At 46.4% G+C, this 24,116-nt stretch overlaps 1 protein-coding gene across 2 annotated transcripts in view; it reads right to left on the reverse strand.

The window, feature by feature from the left end:
• LOC106565923 (E3 ubiquitin-protein ligase PDZRN3-B) overlaps positions 1-24,116 on the reverse strand; it is a 152,547-nt gene that overhangs the window by 20,821 nt on the left and 107,610 nt on the right. Inside the window, exon 1 of one of the 2 annotated variants that reach the window (XM_045691837.2) lies at positions 16,209-16,544. The exons of the other annotated variant lie outside the window; for it this stretch is intronic. Coding sequence (XP_045547793.1) covers positions 16,209-16,277 — 69 coding nt within the window. The 5' untranslated portion in view covers positions 16,278-16,544. Of the gene's footprint in view, positions 1-16,208; positions 16,545-24,116 lie in introns of those variants that run through there. 2 annotated transcript variants of the gene reach the window in all.

The following is a 24,116-nucleotide window of genomic DNA, read 5'->3' on the forward strand; positions in this document are numbered from 1 at the left end:
AATTTTAATTATTTAATTTGTGACGCTGACTTGACTGCCGGTTATTGGAGGGAAACGATTTCCTCAACATCAATGCCATAGTAAAACGCTGTTTTTGGATATAAATATGAACTTGATAGAACAAAAAATGCATGCATTGTCTAACATAATGTCCTAGGAGTGTCATCTGATGGAGATTGTAAAAGGTTAGTGCATCATTTTAGCTGGTTTTATGGTTTTGGTGACCCTGTCTTTGAATTGACAAAACATTACACACAACTCTTGTAAATGTACTGTCCTAACATACTCTAAATTTATGCTTTCGCCATAAAACCTTTTTGAAATCGTAAAACGTGGTTAGATTAAGGAGATGTTTATCTTTCAAAGGGTGTAAAATAGTTGTATGTTTGAAAAATTTGAATTTTGACATTTATTTGGATTCAAATTTGCCGCTCTTGAAATGCACCTGCTGTTGATGGGAGTGCACCACGGGTGGCACGCTAGCGTCCCACCTAGCCCATAGAGGTTAATCAGGGCAAGGTGACCGGAACCATGACCGAATACAACAGTGTAGGTATTCCCTCCGCAAGGCAATCAAACAAGCTAAGCGTCAGTATAGAGACTGAGTAGAGTCGCAATTCAACGGCTCAGACACGAGAGGTATGTGGCAGGGTCTACAGTCAATCATGGACTACAAAAGAAAAACCAGCCCCGTCACAGACCAGGATGTCTTGCTCCCAGACAGACTAAACAACTTTTTTGCTCGCTTTGAGGACCATACAGTGCCACTGACACGGCCCGCTACCAAAACCTTCGGGCTCTCCTTCCCTGCAGCCGACGTGAGCAAAACATTTAAACGTGTCAACCCTCGCAAGGCTGCAGGCCCAGACGGCATCCCCAGCCGCATCCTCAGAGCATGCGCAGACCAGCTGGCTGGTGTGTTACGGACATATTCAATCAATCCCTATCCCAGTCTGCTGTCCCCACATGCTTCAAGAGGGCCACCATTGTTCCTGTTTCCAAAAAAGCTAAGGTAACTGAGCTAAATGACTACCGCCCCGTAGCACTCACTTCCATCATCATGAAGTGCTTTGAGAGACTAGTCAAGGACCATATCACCTCCACCCTACCTGACACCCTAGACCCACTCCAATTTGCTTACCACCCTAATAGGTCCACAGACGACGCAGTCACACTGCCCTAACCCATCTGGACAAGAGGAATACCTATGTGAGAATGCTGTTCATCGACTACAGCTCAGCATTTAACACCATAGTACCCTCCAAACTAGTCGTCAAACTCGAGACCCTGGGTCTCGACCCCGCCCTGTGCAACTGGGTCCTGGACTTCCTGACAGGCCGCTCCCAGGTGGTGAGGGTAGGTAACAACATCTCCACCCCGCTGATCCTCAACACTGGGTCCCCACAAGGGTGCATTCTCAGCCCTCTCCTGTACTCCCTGTTCACCCACGACTGCGTGGCCATGCACGCTTCCAACTCAATCATCAAGTTTGCAGACGACACTACAGTGGTAGGCTTGATTACCAACAATGACGAGAAGGACTACAGGGAGGAGGTGGGGCCCTCGGAGTGTGGCATCAGGAAAATAACCTCACACTCAACGTCAACAAAACAAAGGAGATGATCGTGGACTTCAGGAAACAGCAGAGGGAGCACCCCCCTATCCACATCGACGGGACAGTAGTGGAGATGGTAGAAAGTTTTAAGTTCCTCAGTGTACACATCACGGACAAACTGAAATGGTCCAACCACACAGACAGCGTTGTGAAAAAGGCGCAGCCTCAGGAGGCTGAAGAAATTCGGCTTGTCACCAAAAACACTCCAACTTTTACAGATGCACAATCGAGAGCATCCTGTCGGGCTATATCACCGCCTGGTACGGCAACTGCTCCGGCCATAACTGTAAGGCTCTCCAGAGGGTGGTGCGGTCTGCACAACGCATCACCGGGGGCAAACTACCTGCCCTCCAGGACACCTACACCACCCGATGTCACAGGAAGGCCAAAAAGATCATCAAGGACAACAACCACCCGAGCCACTGCCTGTTCACCCCGCTATCATCCAGAAGGCGAGGTCAGTACAGGTGCATCAAAGCAGGGACCGAGAGACTGAAAAACAGCTTCTATCTCAAGGCCATCAGACTGTTAAACAGCCATCACTAACATTGAGTGGTTGCTGCCAACATACTGACTCAACTCCAGCCACTTTAATAATGGAAAAACTGATGTAATAAATGTATCACTAGCCACTTTAAACAATGCCACTTCATATAATGTTTACATACTCTACATTAATCATCTCATATGTATATGCTGTACTCTATACCATCCACTGCATCTTGCCTATGCCGTTCTATACCATCACTCATTCATATATTTTTTATGAACATATTCTTATTCATTCCTTTACACTTGTGTATATAAGGTAATTGTTGTGAAATTGTTAGGTTAGATTACTCGTTGGATATTACTGCATTGTCGGAACTAGAAGCACAAGCATTTCGCTACACTCACATTAACATCTGCTAACCATGTGCATGTGACAAATAACATTTCATTTCAACAGCCAAAACAACAAAACAGGAGTGAACTTCATTAAGATGTCAGGAAGAGAAGACAGCACCACACGAGATGGGCTGTCCTCCTGCTAGCAGTGCTGCACGGCACCCTGGGTCAGCAGCCTGCCTCCCTTCGCCAGTTCCACTCTCAATTTTTTTTTTTTGCTTGTGATTCCTGGACGTGTGAGAGCTTTGATACGATCTGAGCCCGGGGGCTCTTCTCATTTCAGAGGCTGGCCACGCTCTCCTCTCCCCCTGGCTGCTCTCCACAAACACAGGCCAGGGCCAAGATAGCCCACTGTGGGCTCACTGAGAAGACTGATGTCCAGGTGTATACCTCTGGAGCTCATTAGACATGTTCTCTCTCTCTTTCTCTGGATTCATTTTCTGAAAAGCGTGGAATTGGTTGATACTGTTACTGTTTCCTCTTGCCATATTTGTCTCATTCTAATTCACAGCAGAAGTTTAAGCTTAACTGGGATGCTGTAGAACAGGGACAGCAGCAATGTCAACTCTGTCCCTGTGACTTAATTATGGCATGTGTGCCATCCTGGATTCTGATTCCAGTCTGGTTGTGCTTGTATCTAATACCTATTATAATAGCCACCAGTTCCAAGTATTTGGGAGAATTTGCCAACTTTCTATGATAAATTGCCAAGTGCTCTGTGGTAATACTTGTATTTTAGAATGTGCTCCATGCTAAGACATCACCACAGAGCACTGAGCTGTGAGTGTGTGTGTGTGTGTGTGTGTGTGTAAGGAGGAGGAAGGGACATTGTGCACTTCAACTTTGAAGAGGTTATGTGCTCACTAATAACCAGAGAGGATTAACGCTAATCCCAGCCTCGAGGATAATTGTATCATCTCAAATGAGTTCAATTTCCACTTCTCCAACATCACAATTTGGCCAAAAGTAATAACTTCCATTTACAATTTGCATTGAATAATTGAGAGAAAATGGAATGAGAAGAGATGTGCCGAATCATTACGAAATTGAAATAATAAAAAAATAATGTGAGAACGAGTGCTGAGAGGCTTTGGAGACGTTTGTGCAAACACACATAGGCTATAAACAAAAAAGTAAAAACAAAGTTCCGCTGTCACCACTTCCTCTGTCTCTCTCTGTTCATTTCTCTGGGTTAGCAGAGTCTTGTCTGTGTGGCCGTCCCTTTCTCAGACAGGCCTGTTTGCCCTGTGATCCCAGTTGTCCTTGAAGGCAGTGACCCGGAGACAAAGCCAGGACCCTCCAGGAGAGCTGGAGCATTCCGCGTCCCACGGCCTCCATTCACTACCACCCTCACCACTGACATGGCACGGCCTAGTGCAGTGCACTAATAAAAGACCCACAGCACTTCCAAATATTATGCACAGCTCGCTATAGCGCCGTTCTAGCGAAATCACGTACATTTTAACCCTTTATCTTCAAAGGGTCAAAGCATTCACATTTGGTTGTTGGAAATGAATCTGGGAGTACTCTTTAAACTGTAATGAACAGCAGTTAATTACTTTTTATCAGTAAGAAAAAATAAAAAAATCCACCTACTTCAAAAATGTTTTCACCTGCAAAGGTTACATTAGCATTATGCCAAGCACTAGAATCTGTGTTCTGTTGACAGAAAGCAGCAAAGAGTGACATGTAGAATGACTGTGTAAACCTTTCATACAGCCCTCCCTCAGTGAAGGGTCTCGCAAATCCAATGTAATGACAAGAGGGCAGTGAGCTCAGCTCTGCTCCCTGTTCAAAGAATACCAATGAGGTCTGAATCATATGCCATGTGTATTTCTGACTGTCCAGCCACTAAGGGTCATTCCTTTGTTATTCACACCCTGTTTTCTTCCATTTCGACATCACTGGTTCAGACTCTAGAGGGGATTGTCTCCTTTCGAAAGCCGCATAATAATATACCATTTGAAAGGAGTCCGAGATGGCATGATACAGCAGACTAAATGTTCTGAATTTTATCATTGGCCATAAAATGAGCTGAATGTTGGACCTCAGCCATGTGATAGAGATGTCTGTCTGTGTCTCATCCTAGAGGTAATGAGGAACACAAATTAACAGCCCAGCCACCCTCCCTTAAACTTACTCACCCCCAAACAACCATGGAATGCAAATAAATCCAGATTGAGACTTTAGCATGAAGGCAGCAGGTGTGTGTGTAGTGTGTAGTATGTGTGTGTGTGTATGTATATCAGCCTCTCCCTGATTGCTGACCTGCTGCCAAATAGGCATATCTGTCAATTTGTGAGAAAAGTAACTTTCATTCTAGCCCAATACTGTAGCTGTGGGCTGCCTTAAGAGAACTCAAGTCATGTGGAAGAAACATCAACAGCACCAAGTGGAGGTGTAGAACTTTCTGAGTATTATTGATGAAAATATTATATTGGAAAGGCTTTACGAAAACTACAGATTTGAGCTAAGGCATACAATGCAACATGTTAGACTTGTCTCTTATATAGTTGTTCATGCTCCAACTAATCTTTCTTAATTAAAGAAGAGTCCATAATTAAAAACGACTGTTTCTTTTCCTTTAGGCGATGCAGTCAGTGAGGTGAATGGAGTGGAAACGGCCAGGTAAAGAAGTTGCCTTTCAACAGTGGGTAGGCAGGAGAGCCCTGGGAACCTCTGTTTATATAGACACTTGTTCAGAAGAGACCATGAGTGGTGCTCACTTCTCTCTCTAAAGTCTCTCTTTATGGTTCAATACACCTCTTAAGAAAATTCTTCAAAGTCTGAATTTATTTTAACAGAGAGAGGAAGGGCTGACGTGATAGAGAGAGTGGAGGGAGGCTTGACGGCTTAGTTTCAGGGGGCCTATAGCTGCTTGAGTGGCAGTGGAAGTGTTTTCTCAATTCAGTTCCCAACTACAGTTAATCCCTTCTTTTATTTCACGTTTAAAAATGTTCAACAAAAAAGCAGTACGGCTTGGTGAGCTTGTTAATGGTCTCATTCTGAGTGTGTGTGGTTTGTGTGGGTTTTATTCTTTTGACTGACTGTGGGGAAAGTCTTTCAATTTCTGCGAGTTAAAAACACAGCAGTCTTTATTTACTGTAGCAGGCAGGCTTACAGAGGATTACAGAACAAATAGCGAGAAACTAATTCCGCTAATAAGCATGGCAGGCTGAAAAAGACAGTACTGATTACTTTCTCCTAATCTGATATAGCATGGGACATTCTGTTATCCACAATAGATCAATAATACCCAGAATCACTTCCTTTAGGCATTTTGCTGCCTTCCTCTTAATGAGCTCAACGTAAGGTGCTAATCAAGAAGGGCTTTCCTAGTTTCCCACACTGATGGAACAAGCACCTTTTACTTACAATTTGAACAACGGTTTTAACTGAGATGACTGAGAATTGCTCTGAACCAGGCTGTGATGTGTGACATTGGTTTACACTGGTCAGGATAGAACATCTGGCCGTGAGGTCGAGTCTGTGTGTTATCCTCATGGATAACATGAGGATGGGAGTGGAGTGTGTCTGCTGGCAGTATACTACAGAAGTCTCCGACTCTGTCTGCCTCTATCTGTTGCTGCACAGTGAAGGCAGGAGATGGAGACAAAAGGGGAGTGAGGGATTGACCCAGTGGGGTAGTAATCACCGGCAGTGGGGCTGAGACCCAGGGCTCTGTCACCCTTCACTATCTCCCTCTGCTGGCCCACAGTCACCAGTCCCAAGTCCCTGAGCTGCAGCCCAGCAGCAGCAGCAGCAGCACACACACACACACACAGGCTCATTTCTCCACACACCCCCTGTGAGGACTGACAGCTGATCATATTTTACTCCAGCAGGCAGCATCTCCTGTTAGCTCTACCATCATTTACCCAGGACGGCTTCATCTCAGATGATATAGTAGTAAACTCAGAGAAACAGCTGCTGTGTGTGTAACCCATGCCTTCCTCTCTCAATCATCTCAGAAAGCCAGGACACAAACTACAAACACACCCAATCAAAATAGACTTGTCTGTTTAAATGACAGTGACTAATGGCATCAAGCCGTATCCTGCAGGGATTGCAGCAGGGCTACAGGAGCCACCTGGGGCATCCTCATCTCCACACAGGGAATTAAAGCTCTGGGTACCAGGTGGCCCCCACAGTAAAAGGTAGAACAAAAACACACAAGAAATGAAAATAAGAACACGAGGGTCAGTTCCAATACCATACTTACAATGTGCAGGGATACTGGAGTTATAGAGATAGATATGTTTAAGGGTAAGGTGACTAGGCATCAGGATATACACTACATGACCAAAAGTATGTGGACATCTGCTCGCCGAACATCTCATTCCAAAATCATGGGTATCAATATGGCGTTGGTCCCCCCCTTTGCTGCTATAACAGCCTCCACTCTTCTGAGAAGGCTTTCCACTAGATGTTGGTACATTGCTGCAATGACTTTCTTCCAGTCGGCCACAAGAACATTAGCGAGGTCGGCCACTGATGTTAGGCGATTAGGCCAGGCTTGCAGTCGGCAAGCCAATTGCTCCCAAAGGTGTTCAATGGGCTTGAGGTCAGGGCACTGTGCAGGCCAGTCAAGTTCTTCCACACCGATCTCGACAAACCATTTCTGTATGGACCTTGTTTTGTGCAGGGGGGTATTGTCATGCTGAAACAGGAAAGGGCCTTCCTCAAACTGTTACCACAAAGTCGGAAGCACAGAATCGTCTAGATTGTCATTGTATGCTGTAGCATTAAGATTTCCCATCACTGGAACTAAGGGGCCTAGCCCGAAATATGAAAAACAACCCCAGACCATTATTCCTCCTCCACCAAACTTTACAGTTCGCACTATGCATTGGGGTAGGTAGCGTTCACCTGGCATCCGACAAACCCAGACTCGTCCATCAGACTGCCAGATAGTGAAGCGTGATTCATCACTCCAGAGAATGAGTTTCTACTGCTCCAGAGTCCAATGGTGGCGAGATTTACACCACTCCAGCCGATGCTTGGCATTGCGCATGGTGATCTTAGGCTTCTGTGTGGCTGCTCGGCCATGAAAACCCATTTCATTAAGCTTCCGATTAACAGTTCTTGTGCCGACATTGCTTCCAGAGGCAGTTTGGAACTCGATACGGAGTGTTGCAACCGTGGACAGACGATGTTTACACGCTACTCGCTTCAGTGGTCCCGTTCTGTGGGCTTGTGTGGCCTAACACTTCGTGGCTGAGCTGTTGTTGTTCCTAGATGTTTCCACTAAACAATAACAGCACTTACAGTTGACCGGGGCAGCTCTAGCAGGGCAGAAACTTGAAGAACTGACTTGTTGGAAAGGTGGCATCCTATGACGGTGCCACGTTGAAAGTCACTGAGCTCTATAGTAAGGCCATTCTACTGCCAATGTTTGTCTATGGAGATTGCATGGCTATGTGCTCGATGTTATACACCTGTCAACAACAGGTGTGGCTGAAATATCTAAATTCACTAATTTGAAGGGGTGTCCACATACTTTTGAGAGTAGCAGCAGCAAATATGATGATTGTATGCGAGTGTGTGTGCATTCATTTTATGTGTGTGTTGGAGTGTCAGTGTGCGTGGGTGTGTAGAGTTCTGTGAGTGTGCATAGAGACAGTGACATTTTTTAAATAAATACAAGGGTCAACTCAGATAGTCCGTGTAGCCATTTTGTTAGCATTTAGCAGTCTAATAGCTTGGGGATAGAAACTGTTCAGGAGCCTGGTGGTGTCAGACTTGATGCACCTGTACCACTTGCCATGCTGAAGCAGAGAGAACAGTCTATGGTTTGGTTGGCTGGAGTCTAATGATTTTCCGGGCCTTCCTTTCACACCGCCTGATATAGAGGTCCAGGGAGCTTGACCCTAGTAATGTACTGGGTTGTCTTCACCACCCTCTGTAGCGCCATGCGATCGAGAGCAGTGCTGTTGCCATAGCAAGCAGTGATACAGCCAGTTAAGATGCTCTCAATAGTGAAGCTGTAGAACTTTGAGGATCTGAGGGGCCCATGCCAAAGTTTTTCAACTTCCTGAGGGGGAAGAGGCGCTGTCGAGCCTTCTTCACGACTGTGCGTGTGGACCATTTAAAGTCCTTAGTGATTTGAACACTGAGGAACTTTAAGGTCTCTATCCGCTCCACTGCAACGCAGTTGATGTGGATGGGGGTGTTCTCGCCACCCTGTTTCTTGTAATCCACGATCAGCTCCTTGCTTTTACTGACGTTGAGGGAGAGGTTGTTTTCCCGGCACCACACTGCCAGGTCACTGACCTCCTCCCTGTAGGCTTTCTTAGGCCTGATCACCGGCAATGATATCATCAAAGTTATCAGCAAAGTTGATGGTGTTGGAGTCGTGCGTGGCCACGCAGTCGTGGGTGAACAGGCATTACAGGAGGGGACTAAGCACACACCCCTGTGGGGCCCCCGTGTTGAGGGTCAGCATTGTGGAGGAAGTCCAGGATCTAGTTGCAAACGGAGGTGTTCAGTACTAGGGTCCTAAGCTTGGTGACGGGTTGAGGGGACAACGGTGTTGAACACTGAGCTGTAGTCAATGAACAGCATTCTCACATAGGTATTCCTCTTATCTAGGTGGGTGAGGGCAGTGTGGAGTGCAATTGAGATTGCGTCGTCTATAGATGTGTTGGGGTTGTATGCAAATTGAAGTGAGTCTAGGGTGTCTGGAACGATGGAGTTGATGTGTGCCTTAACCAGCCTTTCAAAGCACTTCATGATTACAGATGTGAGTGCTACAGGGCGGTAATCATTGTAGCATGAAGCCTTCGAGTTATTGGAAACAGGAATGATGGTAGTCATCTTACAACATATGGTGAATACAGACTGGGACAAGGAGATGTTGAAAATGACCGTGAATATGCCTGCCAGCTGATCTGCACGTGCTCTGAGAACGCACCCTGAAATACCGTCCGCTCCCGCGGCCTTGCCAGTGATCACCCAGTCCTCTGGTTCGGTGGGTGTTATTCGTCTGGTAGAGAGGTATGGTTGGGCAGATCAAGGGTCTGTAATGGACTGTAGTCCCTGCCACAGCCATGGCCGTCGGAGCCTGTGTAATATCACCACACTTTATTCCTATATGGTCCTTTTGATGACTCTGCAAAGGTCCTAACGGGACTTGTTGTACTTGTTCCTGTCCTCAGTCGTTGCCTCAAGGTTGTCTGCGATAGCCCTGTGTGCGGTAGCCCTGTCAGTGAGGGGCTCCTGGTGAATAGCAGCTCAGACACATAATGAGGAATAATGACCCTCTAGCAAAATGGCCCCCGCATCTTGGGGTGCTTTAATAAGTGCTTAAACCCCTCTCTCTGTCTGTTGAGATGGTTTATTCATGACAGTGTATTACAGACAGACACAGGGGACACATTGGGGTATTCACAGGGTAGGCCTTGAATGGTTCTCTTAATCATGTCATATCACTTCCAACTACATTACCAGTCTCTGGGTAGGTACATAAGGCTCCAATGAAAGATGTGTAACTGTAAATGAACAGTTACCATCCACAGTGCAGGAATGGGTTTTGTTTTGAGAAACGAATGCAAACAGAAGTACACAAGCACATTTACTTGATAGCAAGAGGTGAAGCTACCAAATGCATTACAATGATTCTGAATAGTTTATAGGCCTACAATGGGTGATTGTTTTGAACAAGACAATATAAATGTAACAGCTGAGCAGAAAGGTGGCTTATATTGTTAATCTCTCTGGGTGTTTCTGTCCACATACAGAATCACGCAGTTGAGGAAATATTATGTCCTCATAAAAGGAACCGTCCCACCTGTGTCTGTCTGTCTGTCTTCCCACACGGTAATCTGTGACCCAATATGGGTACAAATGATGTCTTTCTATTTCAGGATACTGCCGGACCTTTGTGGCAAATGTAATAATCTTCATGTCATTGTTATAACCTCCAGTGTTGTATTTCTATCGGCCTGGTAGAGTGCAGCCAGAGACCACCTCATGTCATTCCAGAGAGTAAATGAAGAATAATGCTTCACAATAACCACTCAGAAAGCAGGAAAACATGACCAACCAGCTACTGTACAGTACGCCATACTGAGTTCAAACTGCTATCATACTGTCTATCAGTTGTTTTCCATGTCTGACACTATGGGTACATTCTTCTTCTTGGGTACATTCTTCTTCTTCGCAGTGTTATAGTGATTGGCAATCAATTCTCTCTCATAACTTGTTTCAGAGTGTGTTTGTGGTGTCTGTGCTGTTATATCTACATATGGTGTCTGTGCTCCTCAGTGCCATCCTCAGGCTTGACGGAGGAACGGGGGACATGGGCTGGTGCGAGGAGGAGCGCTCCCCTGTGGCTGCTTGCCACCTGCTACAGTGTTGAACAGATGTGGAGGCACACCAGGGTGAACCTGCCTGTTATTAAACACAGTGTAGTGGGCTCCTCCAGCCATCCCATCAGCATAGCCTGCTTTGTCTCCCCACTCTGCCTCTGTCAAGCCTCATTACCAGGAGAGGAGGAGAGGGGGAGGAAGAGTGGGAGAGCCATCCTGGAGCTCCAGATGTCATGCTGCTTTAATGACAGGGGTCCTGACAGTGGGGGTCAGAGCCATGTTGGACAAATATTTCATCTCATTCTCTTCTGTCCGGCTGAAGGAAGACATGCTTAAGCGTTTTTGGAACAAGGCCAATTTTCATATACTTTTGATGAATATCAGAAAATTTTGAAGTGAAAAATATTGCCAACAAGGGGTCCAATAGTATCTCACAGTTGTCTCAGATCACAAATGCATGGAATCAGTTTGTGCCAATCTCTTTCTTTACTCACAAACTCTATAATGAGCTGTAAAGACGACACAGTCAAGCAGCAGTGAAAACGTTGATATCGGAGCTTGAATGGGGGGCTTGTGGTGGAGCTCTCATTAAGCCCTGGGTCTTCTACAAAACACAGACAGGCGCCAGGACCATTACAGGCCACTTGTGGAGAGATTAGGAGCCGTCGGTCAGACAGGACTGTCAGACAGTTTCCAGCTCCCTACCTTCACTGCCCTGACAAAAGCAGCAGAGCTTGCATCTCTGCATGGCACTTACCTTTCCAGCTGTGAGGATTGAGCATGGGGTTCAGGCTGTTCTAGGGGTCAAGTTTACATAGAGGGGGGACTGAGACACTCCCTCCCTCCCATACCTAGCCTGCCCTGTTCAAAGCTCTAATTATCTGTACTTCTTCTGCCTTCAGGCTGCCTTTCATGCTGCTTACTAATACTCTTTCCTAAACAGAGGCTTTTCAAAGGGTTTCTTCATTGAAATCAATGTCATTTTTTGTTAAGTAGATGGTTTAAAAGACATGACTCAAACATGATCTGTTAAGCCTTTTTTGTAGCATTTAGCTTATTGCGCTCAATTTCAAAAGAGTCAACTGAAGAGGCAAAGAAAATGATTCAACAGCGATTTCTAAACCAACTTTGTTAAAATGTCACTCTTAGTAGAGATGATACACCCACTAGACCGCAGATTCGTATCCATAACTGACTAGAAGGACAGCGATGCTGTCCCTGTCTGAGAGCAGTAGGTGTGTGTAAACAGTGAGAAATAGAGAGAGTAGCAGGGAGTGTTGTGGATCAATAAACCCCCAGGGAGCTGTGTGTGTGTGTGTGTGTGTGTGTGTGTGTGTGTGTGTGTGTGTGTAGCGTGGTGTGGGCAGTGTGCCAGGTACCCTGATCTAGAGGATCTGTGTGTATTATCAGTAGATGAAACAGGCCTGCTGCCTGATCCCCAATGTATCCCATCCTAGGTCTCCCTGACACAGACAACACAGACCACCCTGATCTTCTGTCTACAACCACAGCTCCAGCCCCATTTAACAGACGTGAGGGCAAACACACACGCACACACACACACACACAGACCCTTTTGAACTCTCCCATAAGGTGGCCACATGGCACTGTCTGGCACATGCCTACGTGAACTTGGGCATGCATGCAGACGGACAGATGCACGCATGCATGCACTCACACACGGAAAGGCCCCGAGATCTGATCCACGGATTGGGATAATGGAGAGACCGAAGCCATGTGAAGATATATGCTGGCAGTGAAAAGACAATGTTTACCCACATCCAACTGACACAGGAGTAGGACAATAAAATAACCACCGTAAAAATAAACATCATGTTCTGATAATGTATTATTTTAAAGACACGTTGGCAGATCATTGGAAGCCTGAGACCACCCTCCCTGTCACAGTACAGGTCCTGTTCTAACAGGAAGTGACCTCACCTCAACCCCGGCCGGAGGCACACTCCTCAGGACAGTGAGTGAGTGACCAAAATTAATCTGCACAACACAACAATCCCATGGTTTATAAGCCACTGTCCTGCTGCCACTTACGCAAAAAGCCAGACGGTTTTACAGTGCAACGAAGGTTAATCGAATTGCTAATATTTTTCTTTACTGATAATGTCACATTGAGATGATGCTTAATCTTTTATCCAACAGAGTGGCCCGGGGAAACCAAGGCTGACAACATCCTTCTTTATTTATTTTGTTTATCATTCAAGTCAAGGTGCATCAATACAAAAAGATGTATCAAGTTGAAAGGCATGTAAGCATTCTCTGTGTGATCGGGGAGGAAAGAAGGGAGGGAGGTTGCTGATGGGCTAGTCTGAGGTTAGCTCCCACTGATGAATAGGGTTTGATGTGAAACACGGAGCAGCCGAGCGGCTTTGTCTGTTCTGCCCGGCTCAGTCTGGTCAGGTGGTCTCCCTCCAGATAGGAGTAATGGGCAAGACAGAGGGAAGGAGGGAGCCATAAGACAAACAGTAGGACTCCGCCAGCTAACAGCCAGCTAACAGCCAGCTAACAGCCAGCTAACAGCCAGCTAACAGCCAGCTAACAGCCAGCTAACAGCCAGCTAACAGCCAGCTAACAGCCAGCTAACAGCCAGCCAATCAACAGTAATTGACAGGGAGAATGACAGCCTGGCTGTGGCTGGAGATGGAGAGGAACAAAGGAACTCGCTGCCTCCCTCTAGTACCATCTCCTTGCTGTCATGTTTTTTTGTAGGGGGTTGGTGGGTAAAAACATGAAATGGAGAAGAAGATGGGGTTGTCTGGTCCCCATGACATCAGCTGTTTGATTTACCCAAACTCAGAATCCATTTACCATCACACAAACATACCCCTTCCTTACCAGAGTCCCCCAGTCAGGGCAAAACCTTTTAGTCATTTTGAACCAGACCTGCAATGATCAAAGCAGGGCGATTTGCAGACACAATACTGAGACAGGGCCAGGGCTGTCATCTCTCACTAATGGGAACAGAACAGCTTCTTAGGGAACAATAAGGGAAATCCACACAGAGCTTGCTCATTAACTTCACTTAAATAGCCACCATGCAGCCTGCCACACAGCAGCACCCTGCTCACTAAATGGGTATGTAATATGCTGACAACACTCAGCTGGTGCTCTTCAAGGAAGAACAGAGACAAAAACCCAAAGCTAGAACACATTACTGGGGTTCTGCTCATAAAACTAAAACCCAGTCTGTCAGAGTGAGACACTTGGAGCTAAAGCCTTGTCTGCTGACAAAATCTGTAGTTGTGTTCTTATTAACACATTGGTAGTGCATACCTGCTTTAAGATGAATATCCACTCTTAGAAAAAAAAAAAGGTGCTATCTAGAACCTAAAAGGGTTCTTGGCTGTCCCCATAGAAAAAACGGTTTTGAGTTTCATGTGGAACCCTTTACACATAGGGTTCTACATGGAACCCAAAAGAGTTCTACCTGGAAATAAAAAGGGATCTACCTGGAACCAAAATGGTTCTCCGATGGGGACAGAAGAATCCTTTTGGAACCCTTTTTTCTACGAGTGTAATAATCGTATTGTATAGTGAAGAAGATAATGAAGAAGTATGTGTACACTAGAGGGAATGGTCATGTGTTTGATCTGAATAACCCCCTTCTGGCCACAAAGGAAACTACACAGTGCATCTTTCCCATCATAAGATAAAAAAAAGAAAATGTAGATAGTCCCTCATTGCTGACTCTATCTACATTTTATAAATGAAGCTGTGTTCTCCCTGCCAGACAGAATTACTACTTTTATTATGCATAGCAGCAGCAGCAGCTAACATACAAGCTTGTTCCTATTAGGTTCATCTGAGGACAGAGGGGATGTAGACTGACTGGACCTTGAAGAGCCATATGGTTCCCTACTCTACCATTCCCTTTTATTCCTGGTACCCCACTCTACCATTCCCTTTAATTCCTGGTACCCCACTCTACCATTTCCCTTTAATCATGGTCTTGGTGACCAGAGCACAAGTCCCAGGCTGTACAATGTCCAAGTGATCTTCTTCAACGTTGGTATTACAGTATACTGGAACAGAAGTAACTACCTTTCATAAAAAAACAGGAATGTGTGCTTGATGGCTAGTAATACATGTATTTTCTGAAGGCTATAACAAATCAAGGGTGCTTTTTTCCCCTCAGAACAGCCTCAGTTTGTCAGGGCATGGACTCTACAAGGTGTCAAAAGCGTTCCACAGGGATGCTGAACCATGTTGACTCCAATACTTCCCACAGTTGTGTCAAGTTGGCTGGATGTCCTTTGGGTGGTGGACCATTCTTGACACACAGTAAACTGTTGAGCATGAAAAACCCAGCAGCGTTGCAGTTCTTGACACAAACCTGTGCGCCTGGCACCTACTACCCATACCCTGTTCAAAGGCACTTCAATCGTTTGTCTTCCCCATTCACCCTCTGAATGGCACACATACACAATCCATGTCTCAATTGTCTCAAGGCTTAAAAATCCTTCTTGAACCCGTCTCCTCCCTTACCCTACATCTACACTGATTGAAGTGGATTTAACACGTGACATCAATAAGGGATCAAAGCTTTCACCTGGTCAGTCTATGTAATGGAAAGAGAAGGTGTTCTTAATGTTTTGAATACTCAGTGTATCTAAACATAGGGACAAGGGATGATTCATTCCTCATTGATAAATTAACTTTGTTCAAAACAACAAACAATTGCTTACATTAATCAAATGCCTATACAACACTTCTTGTCTATTATCATAGTGAAACATCTGCAGCACTTTAGTGTTAAACAAATTTTAAACGGAAGTGAACTAGGGGTTAAAGTCAGAAGTGGCTGAGTTGGGAGTCAGTTGACAATGAGGTGGGTTATGATCAGCACAGACTAACAGACACATTCAGAGAGCTGTCAGCTCTCCCTGAGTCCTCCTCTATCAAGACCTCCTCACCACCGCTCCGTGACCTCGCGCCCAGAGTTCACATGACTGCAACACCAGAGGGGATCCAGCTTGCCAGCTTGCCAGCCAGGCAGCCACAACAGCACTCTACTACACCTTACTATACTCCAACCCTGTCACTCAATCTGCCCTAGCCACACTGGCATCAAACCAACAGAGAAGCCAATGCAAAGAAAAAACACCAAACTACAACACAAAGCCAAAACAAAGGAAACACATCTACAACCTCTACAACCACATCAAACTGAAAAAGAATCCCAGATAGTGAATAAATCAGTACTTTCAAGACGTAATGCAAAAGTATGACTTTGAATCACCATATTCAATACATTAACATCGCAGTAGACAACGAAACATCTGTAGAACCTCTACACTTTGAGTTGACATCAGCAGTGATTCAACAGCCCTGAAAGTTCAGCCGTTCAGAAGAGGGCAGAAGTGGCTTGGTTACATTACCTGGCAGACTTCATAGAGTAGTTTGTATTGCTCCTCAGGCTTCTGCAGGGTACAGAGGCTGCATCCCATGGTGGAGGAATCTCACCATACAGTCTTGCTCTCCAGTCAGCCAGGCAAGTTCTCTCTCTCTCTGGGCTGCTGGCTCACATGGAGCTGCTGACCAGGCTGCTCCGTCTCGCAAACTCACCCAGGAAATAGGTTTAGCTGAAAGGATTTACATGAAGGCTGTGCAGCCAGTCATGCACGCGTGTCCTGAGTGTGTCTGAGTAGGAGTAAGCACGCTCTACTCTCAGTCTGTCTCTCACTAACTCACTCCCTCCCTCACTCACTCTGAGCCAGCGCCTCCCCTCAGCCCATATACACCCCCTCATGCATATTAAGCAGCCACTCATTGAATAATCATGAGGGACTGCCCCAATACGATGGGGTGAGCTAACCGCAGACTATGCCAGTGGAAGTTTTATTAATGAACAATTATTACGCCTATTGTGCTGGGGACAAAATTAGTGACATGGAGGCTTTTTGTAGTCACTGCAAAGAAACATGATTTCCTCTTATGGGGGCAAAGAGATCTTGTCAGTCTTAATTGTTCCAGGAATTTCATTTGAATGCTTTAGCAGTGTGACAATGAGCCCAGTCCCATGTGCACAGAACCACATAAAGGCATCCATCTCCAATGTCGAATTAGACACAAAGTCCACAGAAATGCTCTATAGCTGTTTCACAAAAGAGTTTGACATAAAACAAAGGAGTAGAGGGAATTTTAAATGTTTCATGCCCCGGGTTCAATTAAGGCTTTTTTTCACCATGACCTTTGTCACATTCTTTCTTAGGAAAAGCCAAACTATTATTTTTCCTATTGGGTGGGCAGATGGACACACAAACAAACAAATCAAATGTTTACGCTTCCTAAAACATAGAGGGAAGCTTCAGCCAATGGAGCCACTGATGGTAAGTGACATGCCATTCTCGGCATCCTCGGTGGCGTCGCCACGCTAAGTCAAAGGCTGCCCTTTCCAGCACCTGAGCTGACAATGGCTACGGATCCAGTGTGCCAGACCTGGCATGGGTCTTGGTACCCGCTCCGGTGCCATGCAGCCATACAAACTGCAATGCCAATTCGGGTTAGATAGTGGGGCGCCGGGTGGCCCTGTTTATTTCGATAAGGGGTGGCAGTGCCCTTCCAGAAACAGACTGCCACCGTCGTACCCCCTCCGCCTCTGCTCCACTCACGCAGTTAGTGACACATCGGTCCGTCAAGGCTGATGTCACTTGGCAGTCAGTGATCATCAAGGCCTATGTTGGGGAGTCCTGGGAGAAGGGCAACCAGCCGCTCACGTCAGTACACTGGCAAAGGTTAATAACCTATTGAGGCAAATTATGTAATGAAATGACGGATTGCGTGATAAGTGCAGGTAGCCTAGCATTTAAGAGCGTTGGGCCAGTAACTGCAAGGTTGCTGGTTTGAATCCCCAAGCTGTCTGGGTAAAACATTTGACGATGTGTACTTGAGCAAGGCACTTAACCCAATAAAAGAAGAAGAAATTAAATACATTTATCTTTCGTCTTTCTGTTTCATAATTTTCCATTTCAGCAACATGAAAGAGAGGAGGATGGCATTGATATTTCTCTACAAGTAGAGAAACACACACACACACACACACACACACAAAAAATCAGTACCATGGACAGACACATGACATTTAGCTTACATTGATTGGACTAAATAGTTTTTGGAATATTTTAGTTGTCACTGTATTAGACTAAGCATAGGTGATTTGATGATGTTAAATGTTGAAGTTGAAATGGTCCAGTAATAGTGGAGCCAGCTCCTGTTTTCTTTGCGATTTGCAGTAACTCTCCGGTGTCCGAAATCAATGGTTGTTTAGTAGTCCAAAAATGTCGGAAACATTAACTTGATTGACCATATTTGTTACGTGCAATTTGCTTTGTGGACTCCACCGGACAGAGGTTGCTCCCCGGTTTTGTGATGAAACAAAGCTGTGGTAAAATGTATTCTGCCACTGTGGCTTCTTATTGTCTCAGCCTTAGGTCTATATATCACGGTGTCAATGCATATGAACTAACAGGTTATAGATCAAACAACGCAATTATCACAACACATAGGTTGTAATTATGGCTTTTACTGGCTTGGCTTCCCCAGTGAGTTTAACCACACACCGCTACTGGCTCCTACAGGGTCGTCATTCCTGCGTCTGTCAGATGTGGGGGTTATCACAAAAGGACATTATTTCAGACACTGGTAAACAGGGCCCCAGCCCATATCCCATGTCCTCTCTGCTCTCATTCATAGAGCATGCTTGGTTGTATTCATACTGGTGTACATCACATGGCTGGCTGGGTCCCTGGCGTGGTGGCTGGTGTTGATAGTGGTACATGAGCACTGTGCAGGGTGTTTCCGCAGGCCAGATGTTTCCACCAATACCTATCTGTCTGTCAGCATTGCTTCCCTCACCACTACCTCCCAGGCCTGCTCCACCATGAGCCCTGGCATAGCCTAATGTAGCATCACAGGCCTGCTCCACCATGAGCCCTGGCATAGCCTAATGTAGCATCCTAGGCCTGCTCCACCATGAGTCCTGGCATAGCCTAACGTAGCATCTCAGACCTGCTCCACCATGAGCCATGGCATAGCCTAACGTAGCATCTCAGGCCTGCTCCACCATGAGCCATGGCATAGCCTAACGTAGCATCTCAGGCCTGCTCCACCATGGGCCATGGCATAGCCTAACGTAGCATCTCAGGCCTGCTCCACCATGAGCCATGGCATAGCCTAATGTAGCAGGTGTAGAAAGACACCTGAATGGAGTACCCACCTCCCTTTTTCAGAGGAAAAAGAAGTTAAATTTAAAATACCGAATCCATGAAAACCGGATGTTAGCATTTTCTGGCTACTCCAACATTGGCTAGCCATGGCACTGCTCCATGGGATCCTCCGTCAGAGCAAGACAACCTCCTCCGGTGTTCATTCTATAGGATCCAGCCCTAGCCTTATCCATCTGCAGAGGTTTAACCATTGGAGGACTGGCAATGAATAATCATCTCTTTTCCCACCACGTTAGTTTTAAAACACCCAGCACGCCTTAACAACAGAAACAATATGATAGTATTACAGAGCTGATACTCAGGAAAACCTGTCACAGGCAAATGAAGGATTAGCTATATTTGCAGGAACTGTTATTATAATCAGTCTTATAGTGTGTAGTCCAACAGCTTGTATTTAGTCCCAGTGGTCAGTGTGCTGATAGCCAGGCTTTACTGGAGCGGAGGCTACGCTCAGTGTAGTTGATCACCATGACAGCCAGTGCTATGCTAGTCTTAGCCACAGTGTTGGCCTGCCTGGGGCTGGAATGAATGGAGCGATTTAGAGAGAAAGCACACTCTCTATGCATCTCTTTCACACTATATTGAAGAATATTCAAGAACAAAGAGCACACACTCAATCTCATATAGGAACACCTGAAAGAGCAGAGAGAGACAGAGAGATATTCACACTGGAGAATGAACCACATGACTGACATAAACAATATGGATGGGACAAAGTACAGTTGAAGTTGGAAGTTTACATACACCTTAGCCAAATACATTTAAACGCAGTTTTTCACAATTCCTGACATTTAATCCTAGTAAAGATTTCCTGTCTTATGTCAGTTAGAATCACCACTTTATTTTAAGAATGTGAAATGTCAGAATAATAGTAGAGAGAATGATTTATTTCAGCTTTTATTTCTTTCATCACATTCCCAGTGGGTCAGAAGTTTACATACACTCAATTAATATTTGGTAGCATTGCCTTTAAATTGTTCAACTTGGGTCAAACGTTTCGGATAGCCTTCCACAAGCTTCCCACAATAAGTTGGGTGAATTTTGGCCCATTCCTCCTGACAGAGCTGGTGTAACTGAGTCAGGTTTGTAGGCCTCCTTGCACGCACAAGGTTTTTCAGTTCTGCCCACAAATTTTCAATGGGATTGAGGTCAGGGCTTTGTGATGGCCACTCCAATACCTTGACTTTGTTGTCCATAAGCCATGTTGTCACAACTTTGGAAGTATGCTTGGGGTCATTGTCCATTTGGAAGACTCATTTGCGACCAAGCTTTAACTTCCTGACTGATGTCTTGAAATGTTGCTTCAATATATCCACATAATTTTCCTCCCTCATGGTGCCATCTATTTTGTGAAGTGCACCAGTCCCTCCTGCAGCAGGGCACCCACACAACATGATGCTGCCACCCCCGTGCTTCACGGTTGGGATGATGTTCTTTGGCTTGCAAGCCTCCCCTTTTTACTCCAAATATACGATGGTCATTATGGCCAAACAGTTCTATTTTTGTTTCATCAGACCAGAGGACATTTTCTCCAAAAAGTACAACCTTTGTCCCCATGTGCAGTTGCAAACCATAGTCTGGCTATTTTATGGCGGTTTTGGAGCAGTGGCTTCTTCCTTGCTGAGCGGCCTTTCAGGTTATGTCGATATAGGACTCATTTCACTGTGGATATAGATACTTTTGTACCTGTTTCCTACAGCATCTTCACAAGGTCCTTTGCTGTTGTTCTGGGATTGATTAGCACTTTTCGCACCAAAGTACGTTCATCTCTAGGAGACAGAACACATCTCCTTCCTGAGCGGTATGACGACTGCGTGGTCCCATGGTGTTTATACTTGCGTACTATTGTTTGTACAGATGAACATGGCACCTTCAGGCGTTTGGAAATTGCTCCCAAGGATGAACCAGAGTTGTGGAGGTCTACAATTTTTTCTGAGGTCTTGGCTAATTTCTTTTGATTTTCCCATGATGTCAAGCAAAGAGGCACAGAGTTTGAAGGTAGGCCTTGAAATACATCCACAGGTAAACCTCCAATTGACTCAAATTATGTCAATTAGCTTATCAGAAGCTTCTAAAGCCATGACATCATTTTCTGGAATTTTCCAAGCTGTTTAAAGGCACAGTCAACTTAGTGTATGTAAACTTTGACCCACTGGAATTGTGATACAGTGAATAATAAGTGAAATAATCTGTCTGTAAACAATTATTGGAAAAATGACTTGTATCATGCAAAAAGTAGATGTTCTAACCGACTTGCCCAAACCATAGTTTGTTAACAAGACAACTGTATGTAGACTTGATTAATTCATCACAAAAATGTGACAATGGAAATTGTGACGTTCGTCATTAGGAGGAGACTAAGGTGCAGCGTGGTTTGGGTTCATCATATTTATTTCTCAATGTGAACCAGCAAAAACAATACAATGAATGAAAAGCTTGGCGTGCAAACACATGCAACACCAAGACAAGATCCCACAACTGACTGTGGGAAAAAGGGCTGCCTAAGTATGATTCCCAACCAGAGACAACGAATGACAGCTGCCTGATTGGAAACCGTACTCAGCCAATCAAAGAAAAAAAACAACATAGACATACAACACATAGAATGCCCACCCCATGTCACACCCTGACCTAACCAAACAGAGAAAAACGTCTCTCTCAGGTCAGGGCGTGACAGTACCCCCCCCCCCCCCCCCCCCCCCCCAAAGGTGCGGACTCCCGGCTGCAAACCTGAACCTATAGGGGAGGGTCCGGGTGGGCATCTACTCATGGTGGTGGCTTCGGTTCGGGGCGTAGCCCCCACTCCGCCCGCTGATCCCTCCGCTTTTGTGTGGCCGGAGGAACCAGACCGTGGATCATTGCCGGAAGCTCCGAACCGTGGATCGTCGCTGGATGAACCGAACCGTAGATCATCGCTGGAGGTTCTGGACTGCAGACCGTCGCTGAAGACTCTGGACTGCAGACCGTCGCTGAAGACTCTGGACTGCAGGCCGTCTCAGGAGGTTCCGGACTGCAGACCGTCTCAGGAGGTTCCGGACTGGGGACCGTTGCTGCAGGCTCTGTGCCATGGATCATCCCTACAGGCTCCGGGCCATGGATCATCACTGGAGGCTTCATGCCATGGATCATCACTGGAGGCTTCGGACCATGGATCATCACTGGAGGTTTCTTACGTGGAGCCGGAACAGGTCTCTCCGGACTGGGGAACATCGCTGGAGGCTGGGTGTGCAGAGCAGGTACAGGGTATACTGGGCCTTAGAGGCGCACTGGAGGTCTGGAGCTTAGGGCTGGCACAACCCATCCTGGCTGGATGCTTACTTTAGCCCGGCAAGTGCGGGGCGCGGGCACAGGACGAACTGGGCTGTGCAGGCGCACTGGCGACACAGTGCGTAGAACTGGAGCAGGATATACTGGGCCGTGGAGGCGCACTGGAGGTCTGGAGCTTAGGGCTGGCACAACCCGTCCTGGCTGGATGCTTGTTTTAGCCCGGCAAGTGCAGGGCGCGGGCACAGGACGAACTGGGCTGTGCAGGCGCACTGGCGAAACAGTGCGTAGAGCTGGCGCAGGATATCCTGGACCGAAGAGACGCACCGGAGACCAGGAACGCTGAGCCAGCACAATCCTTCCTGGCTGAACGCTCAGTTTAGCCCGGCAAATGCGAGCCGCAGGCACAGAGCGCACCGGGCTATGAATGCGCACCGGAGATACGGTGCGCATCACCGCATAACATGGTGACTGACTGTTCACCTGCTCCCCACGGTAAGCACGGGGAGTTGGCTCAGGTCTCCACCCTGACTCTGCCAATCTCCCCGTGTGCCCCCCCAATTTTTTGGGGGGGGGCTGCCTCTTGTGCTTGCCTCATTGCCGAGCTAGTTCCTCTTCTCGTTGCCGCTCTGCTCTCGCTGCCTCCACCTGTTCCCATGGGAGGCGATCTCATCCAGCCTGGATCTCCTCCCACGTCCAGGATCCCTTGTCGTTCAGGATGTCCTCCTAGGTCCACTCCTGATCATGCTGCTTGGTCCTCTTGTGGTGGGATCTTCTGTGTCGGTTGTCGTAGGAAGGAGCGGACCAAAGTGCAGTGTGTGTGTCGTTCCACATTCTATTTTCACTGTGAAACTATGCAATACATACACATAAACTAAAGAACAAAAACAACAAACCGTGACGCAGAGGTGAAACATACACTAACTCAAAATCAATCTCCCACAAACCCAGGTGGGAAAAACCCCTACTTAAGTATGATCTCCAATTAGAGACAACGAGGATCAGCTGCCTCTAATTGGAGATCATCCCAAACAAAACCCAACATAGAATTACAAAACTAGAACATAACAACATAGAAAAAGTAAACTAGAAAACCCCCCTGTCACGCCCTGACCTACTCTACCATAGAAAAGAACAGCTTTCTATGGTCAGGACGTGACAGGAAATAATAGTCTAATAACCTGTCTGTCACGCCCTGATCTGTTTCACCTGTCCTTGTGCTTTTCTCCACCCTCCTCCAGGTGTCGCCCATCTTCCCCATTATCCCCTGGGTACTTATACCTGTGTTCTCTTTTTCCAGTTCATCTTGTTTGTCAAGACAACCAACGTTTTGTCTCAGATCCTGCTTTCCCCAGTTTCTCTTTTTCTCACTCTCCTGGTTTTGACCTTTGCCTGTCCTGACTCTGAGCCCACCTGCCTGACCACTCTGCCTGCCCCTGACTCTGAGCTTGCCTGCCGTCTGGTGCCTTTGCCCCTACTCTGGATCACTGACCCCTGCCTGCCGTGACCTGTCATTTGCCTGCCCCTGTTGTTGTAATAAACATTGTTACTTCAACACAGTCTGCACTTGGGTCTTACCTGAAACGTGATAGTACGAACTGGCCATGATTGACCCAGCAGACTTGGACCAGCTCAGCAATGCCATCTACTCCCAAGGAGCCTTCATTGGTCGACACGAGGAGTTTCTTCGCGGTCTGATGGAAGGGTTCCAAGACGAGACCAAACGTCACGACCTAGCATTGGACGCTTTGCCGGAGCAATTCCATGGGTTGCTTACTAGGCAGCCTACCACGACGG

Source organism: Salmo salar, chromosome 12 (assembly GCF_965601325.2).
Source record: "Salmo salar chromosome 12, fSalSal1, whole genome shotgun sequence".
NCBI lineage: Eukaryota > Metazoa > Chordata > Actinopteri > Salmoniformes > Salmonidae > Salmo > Salmo salar.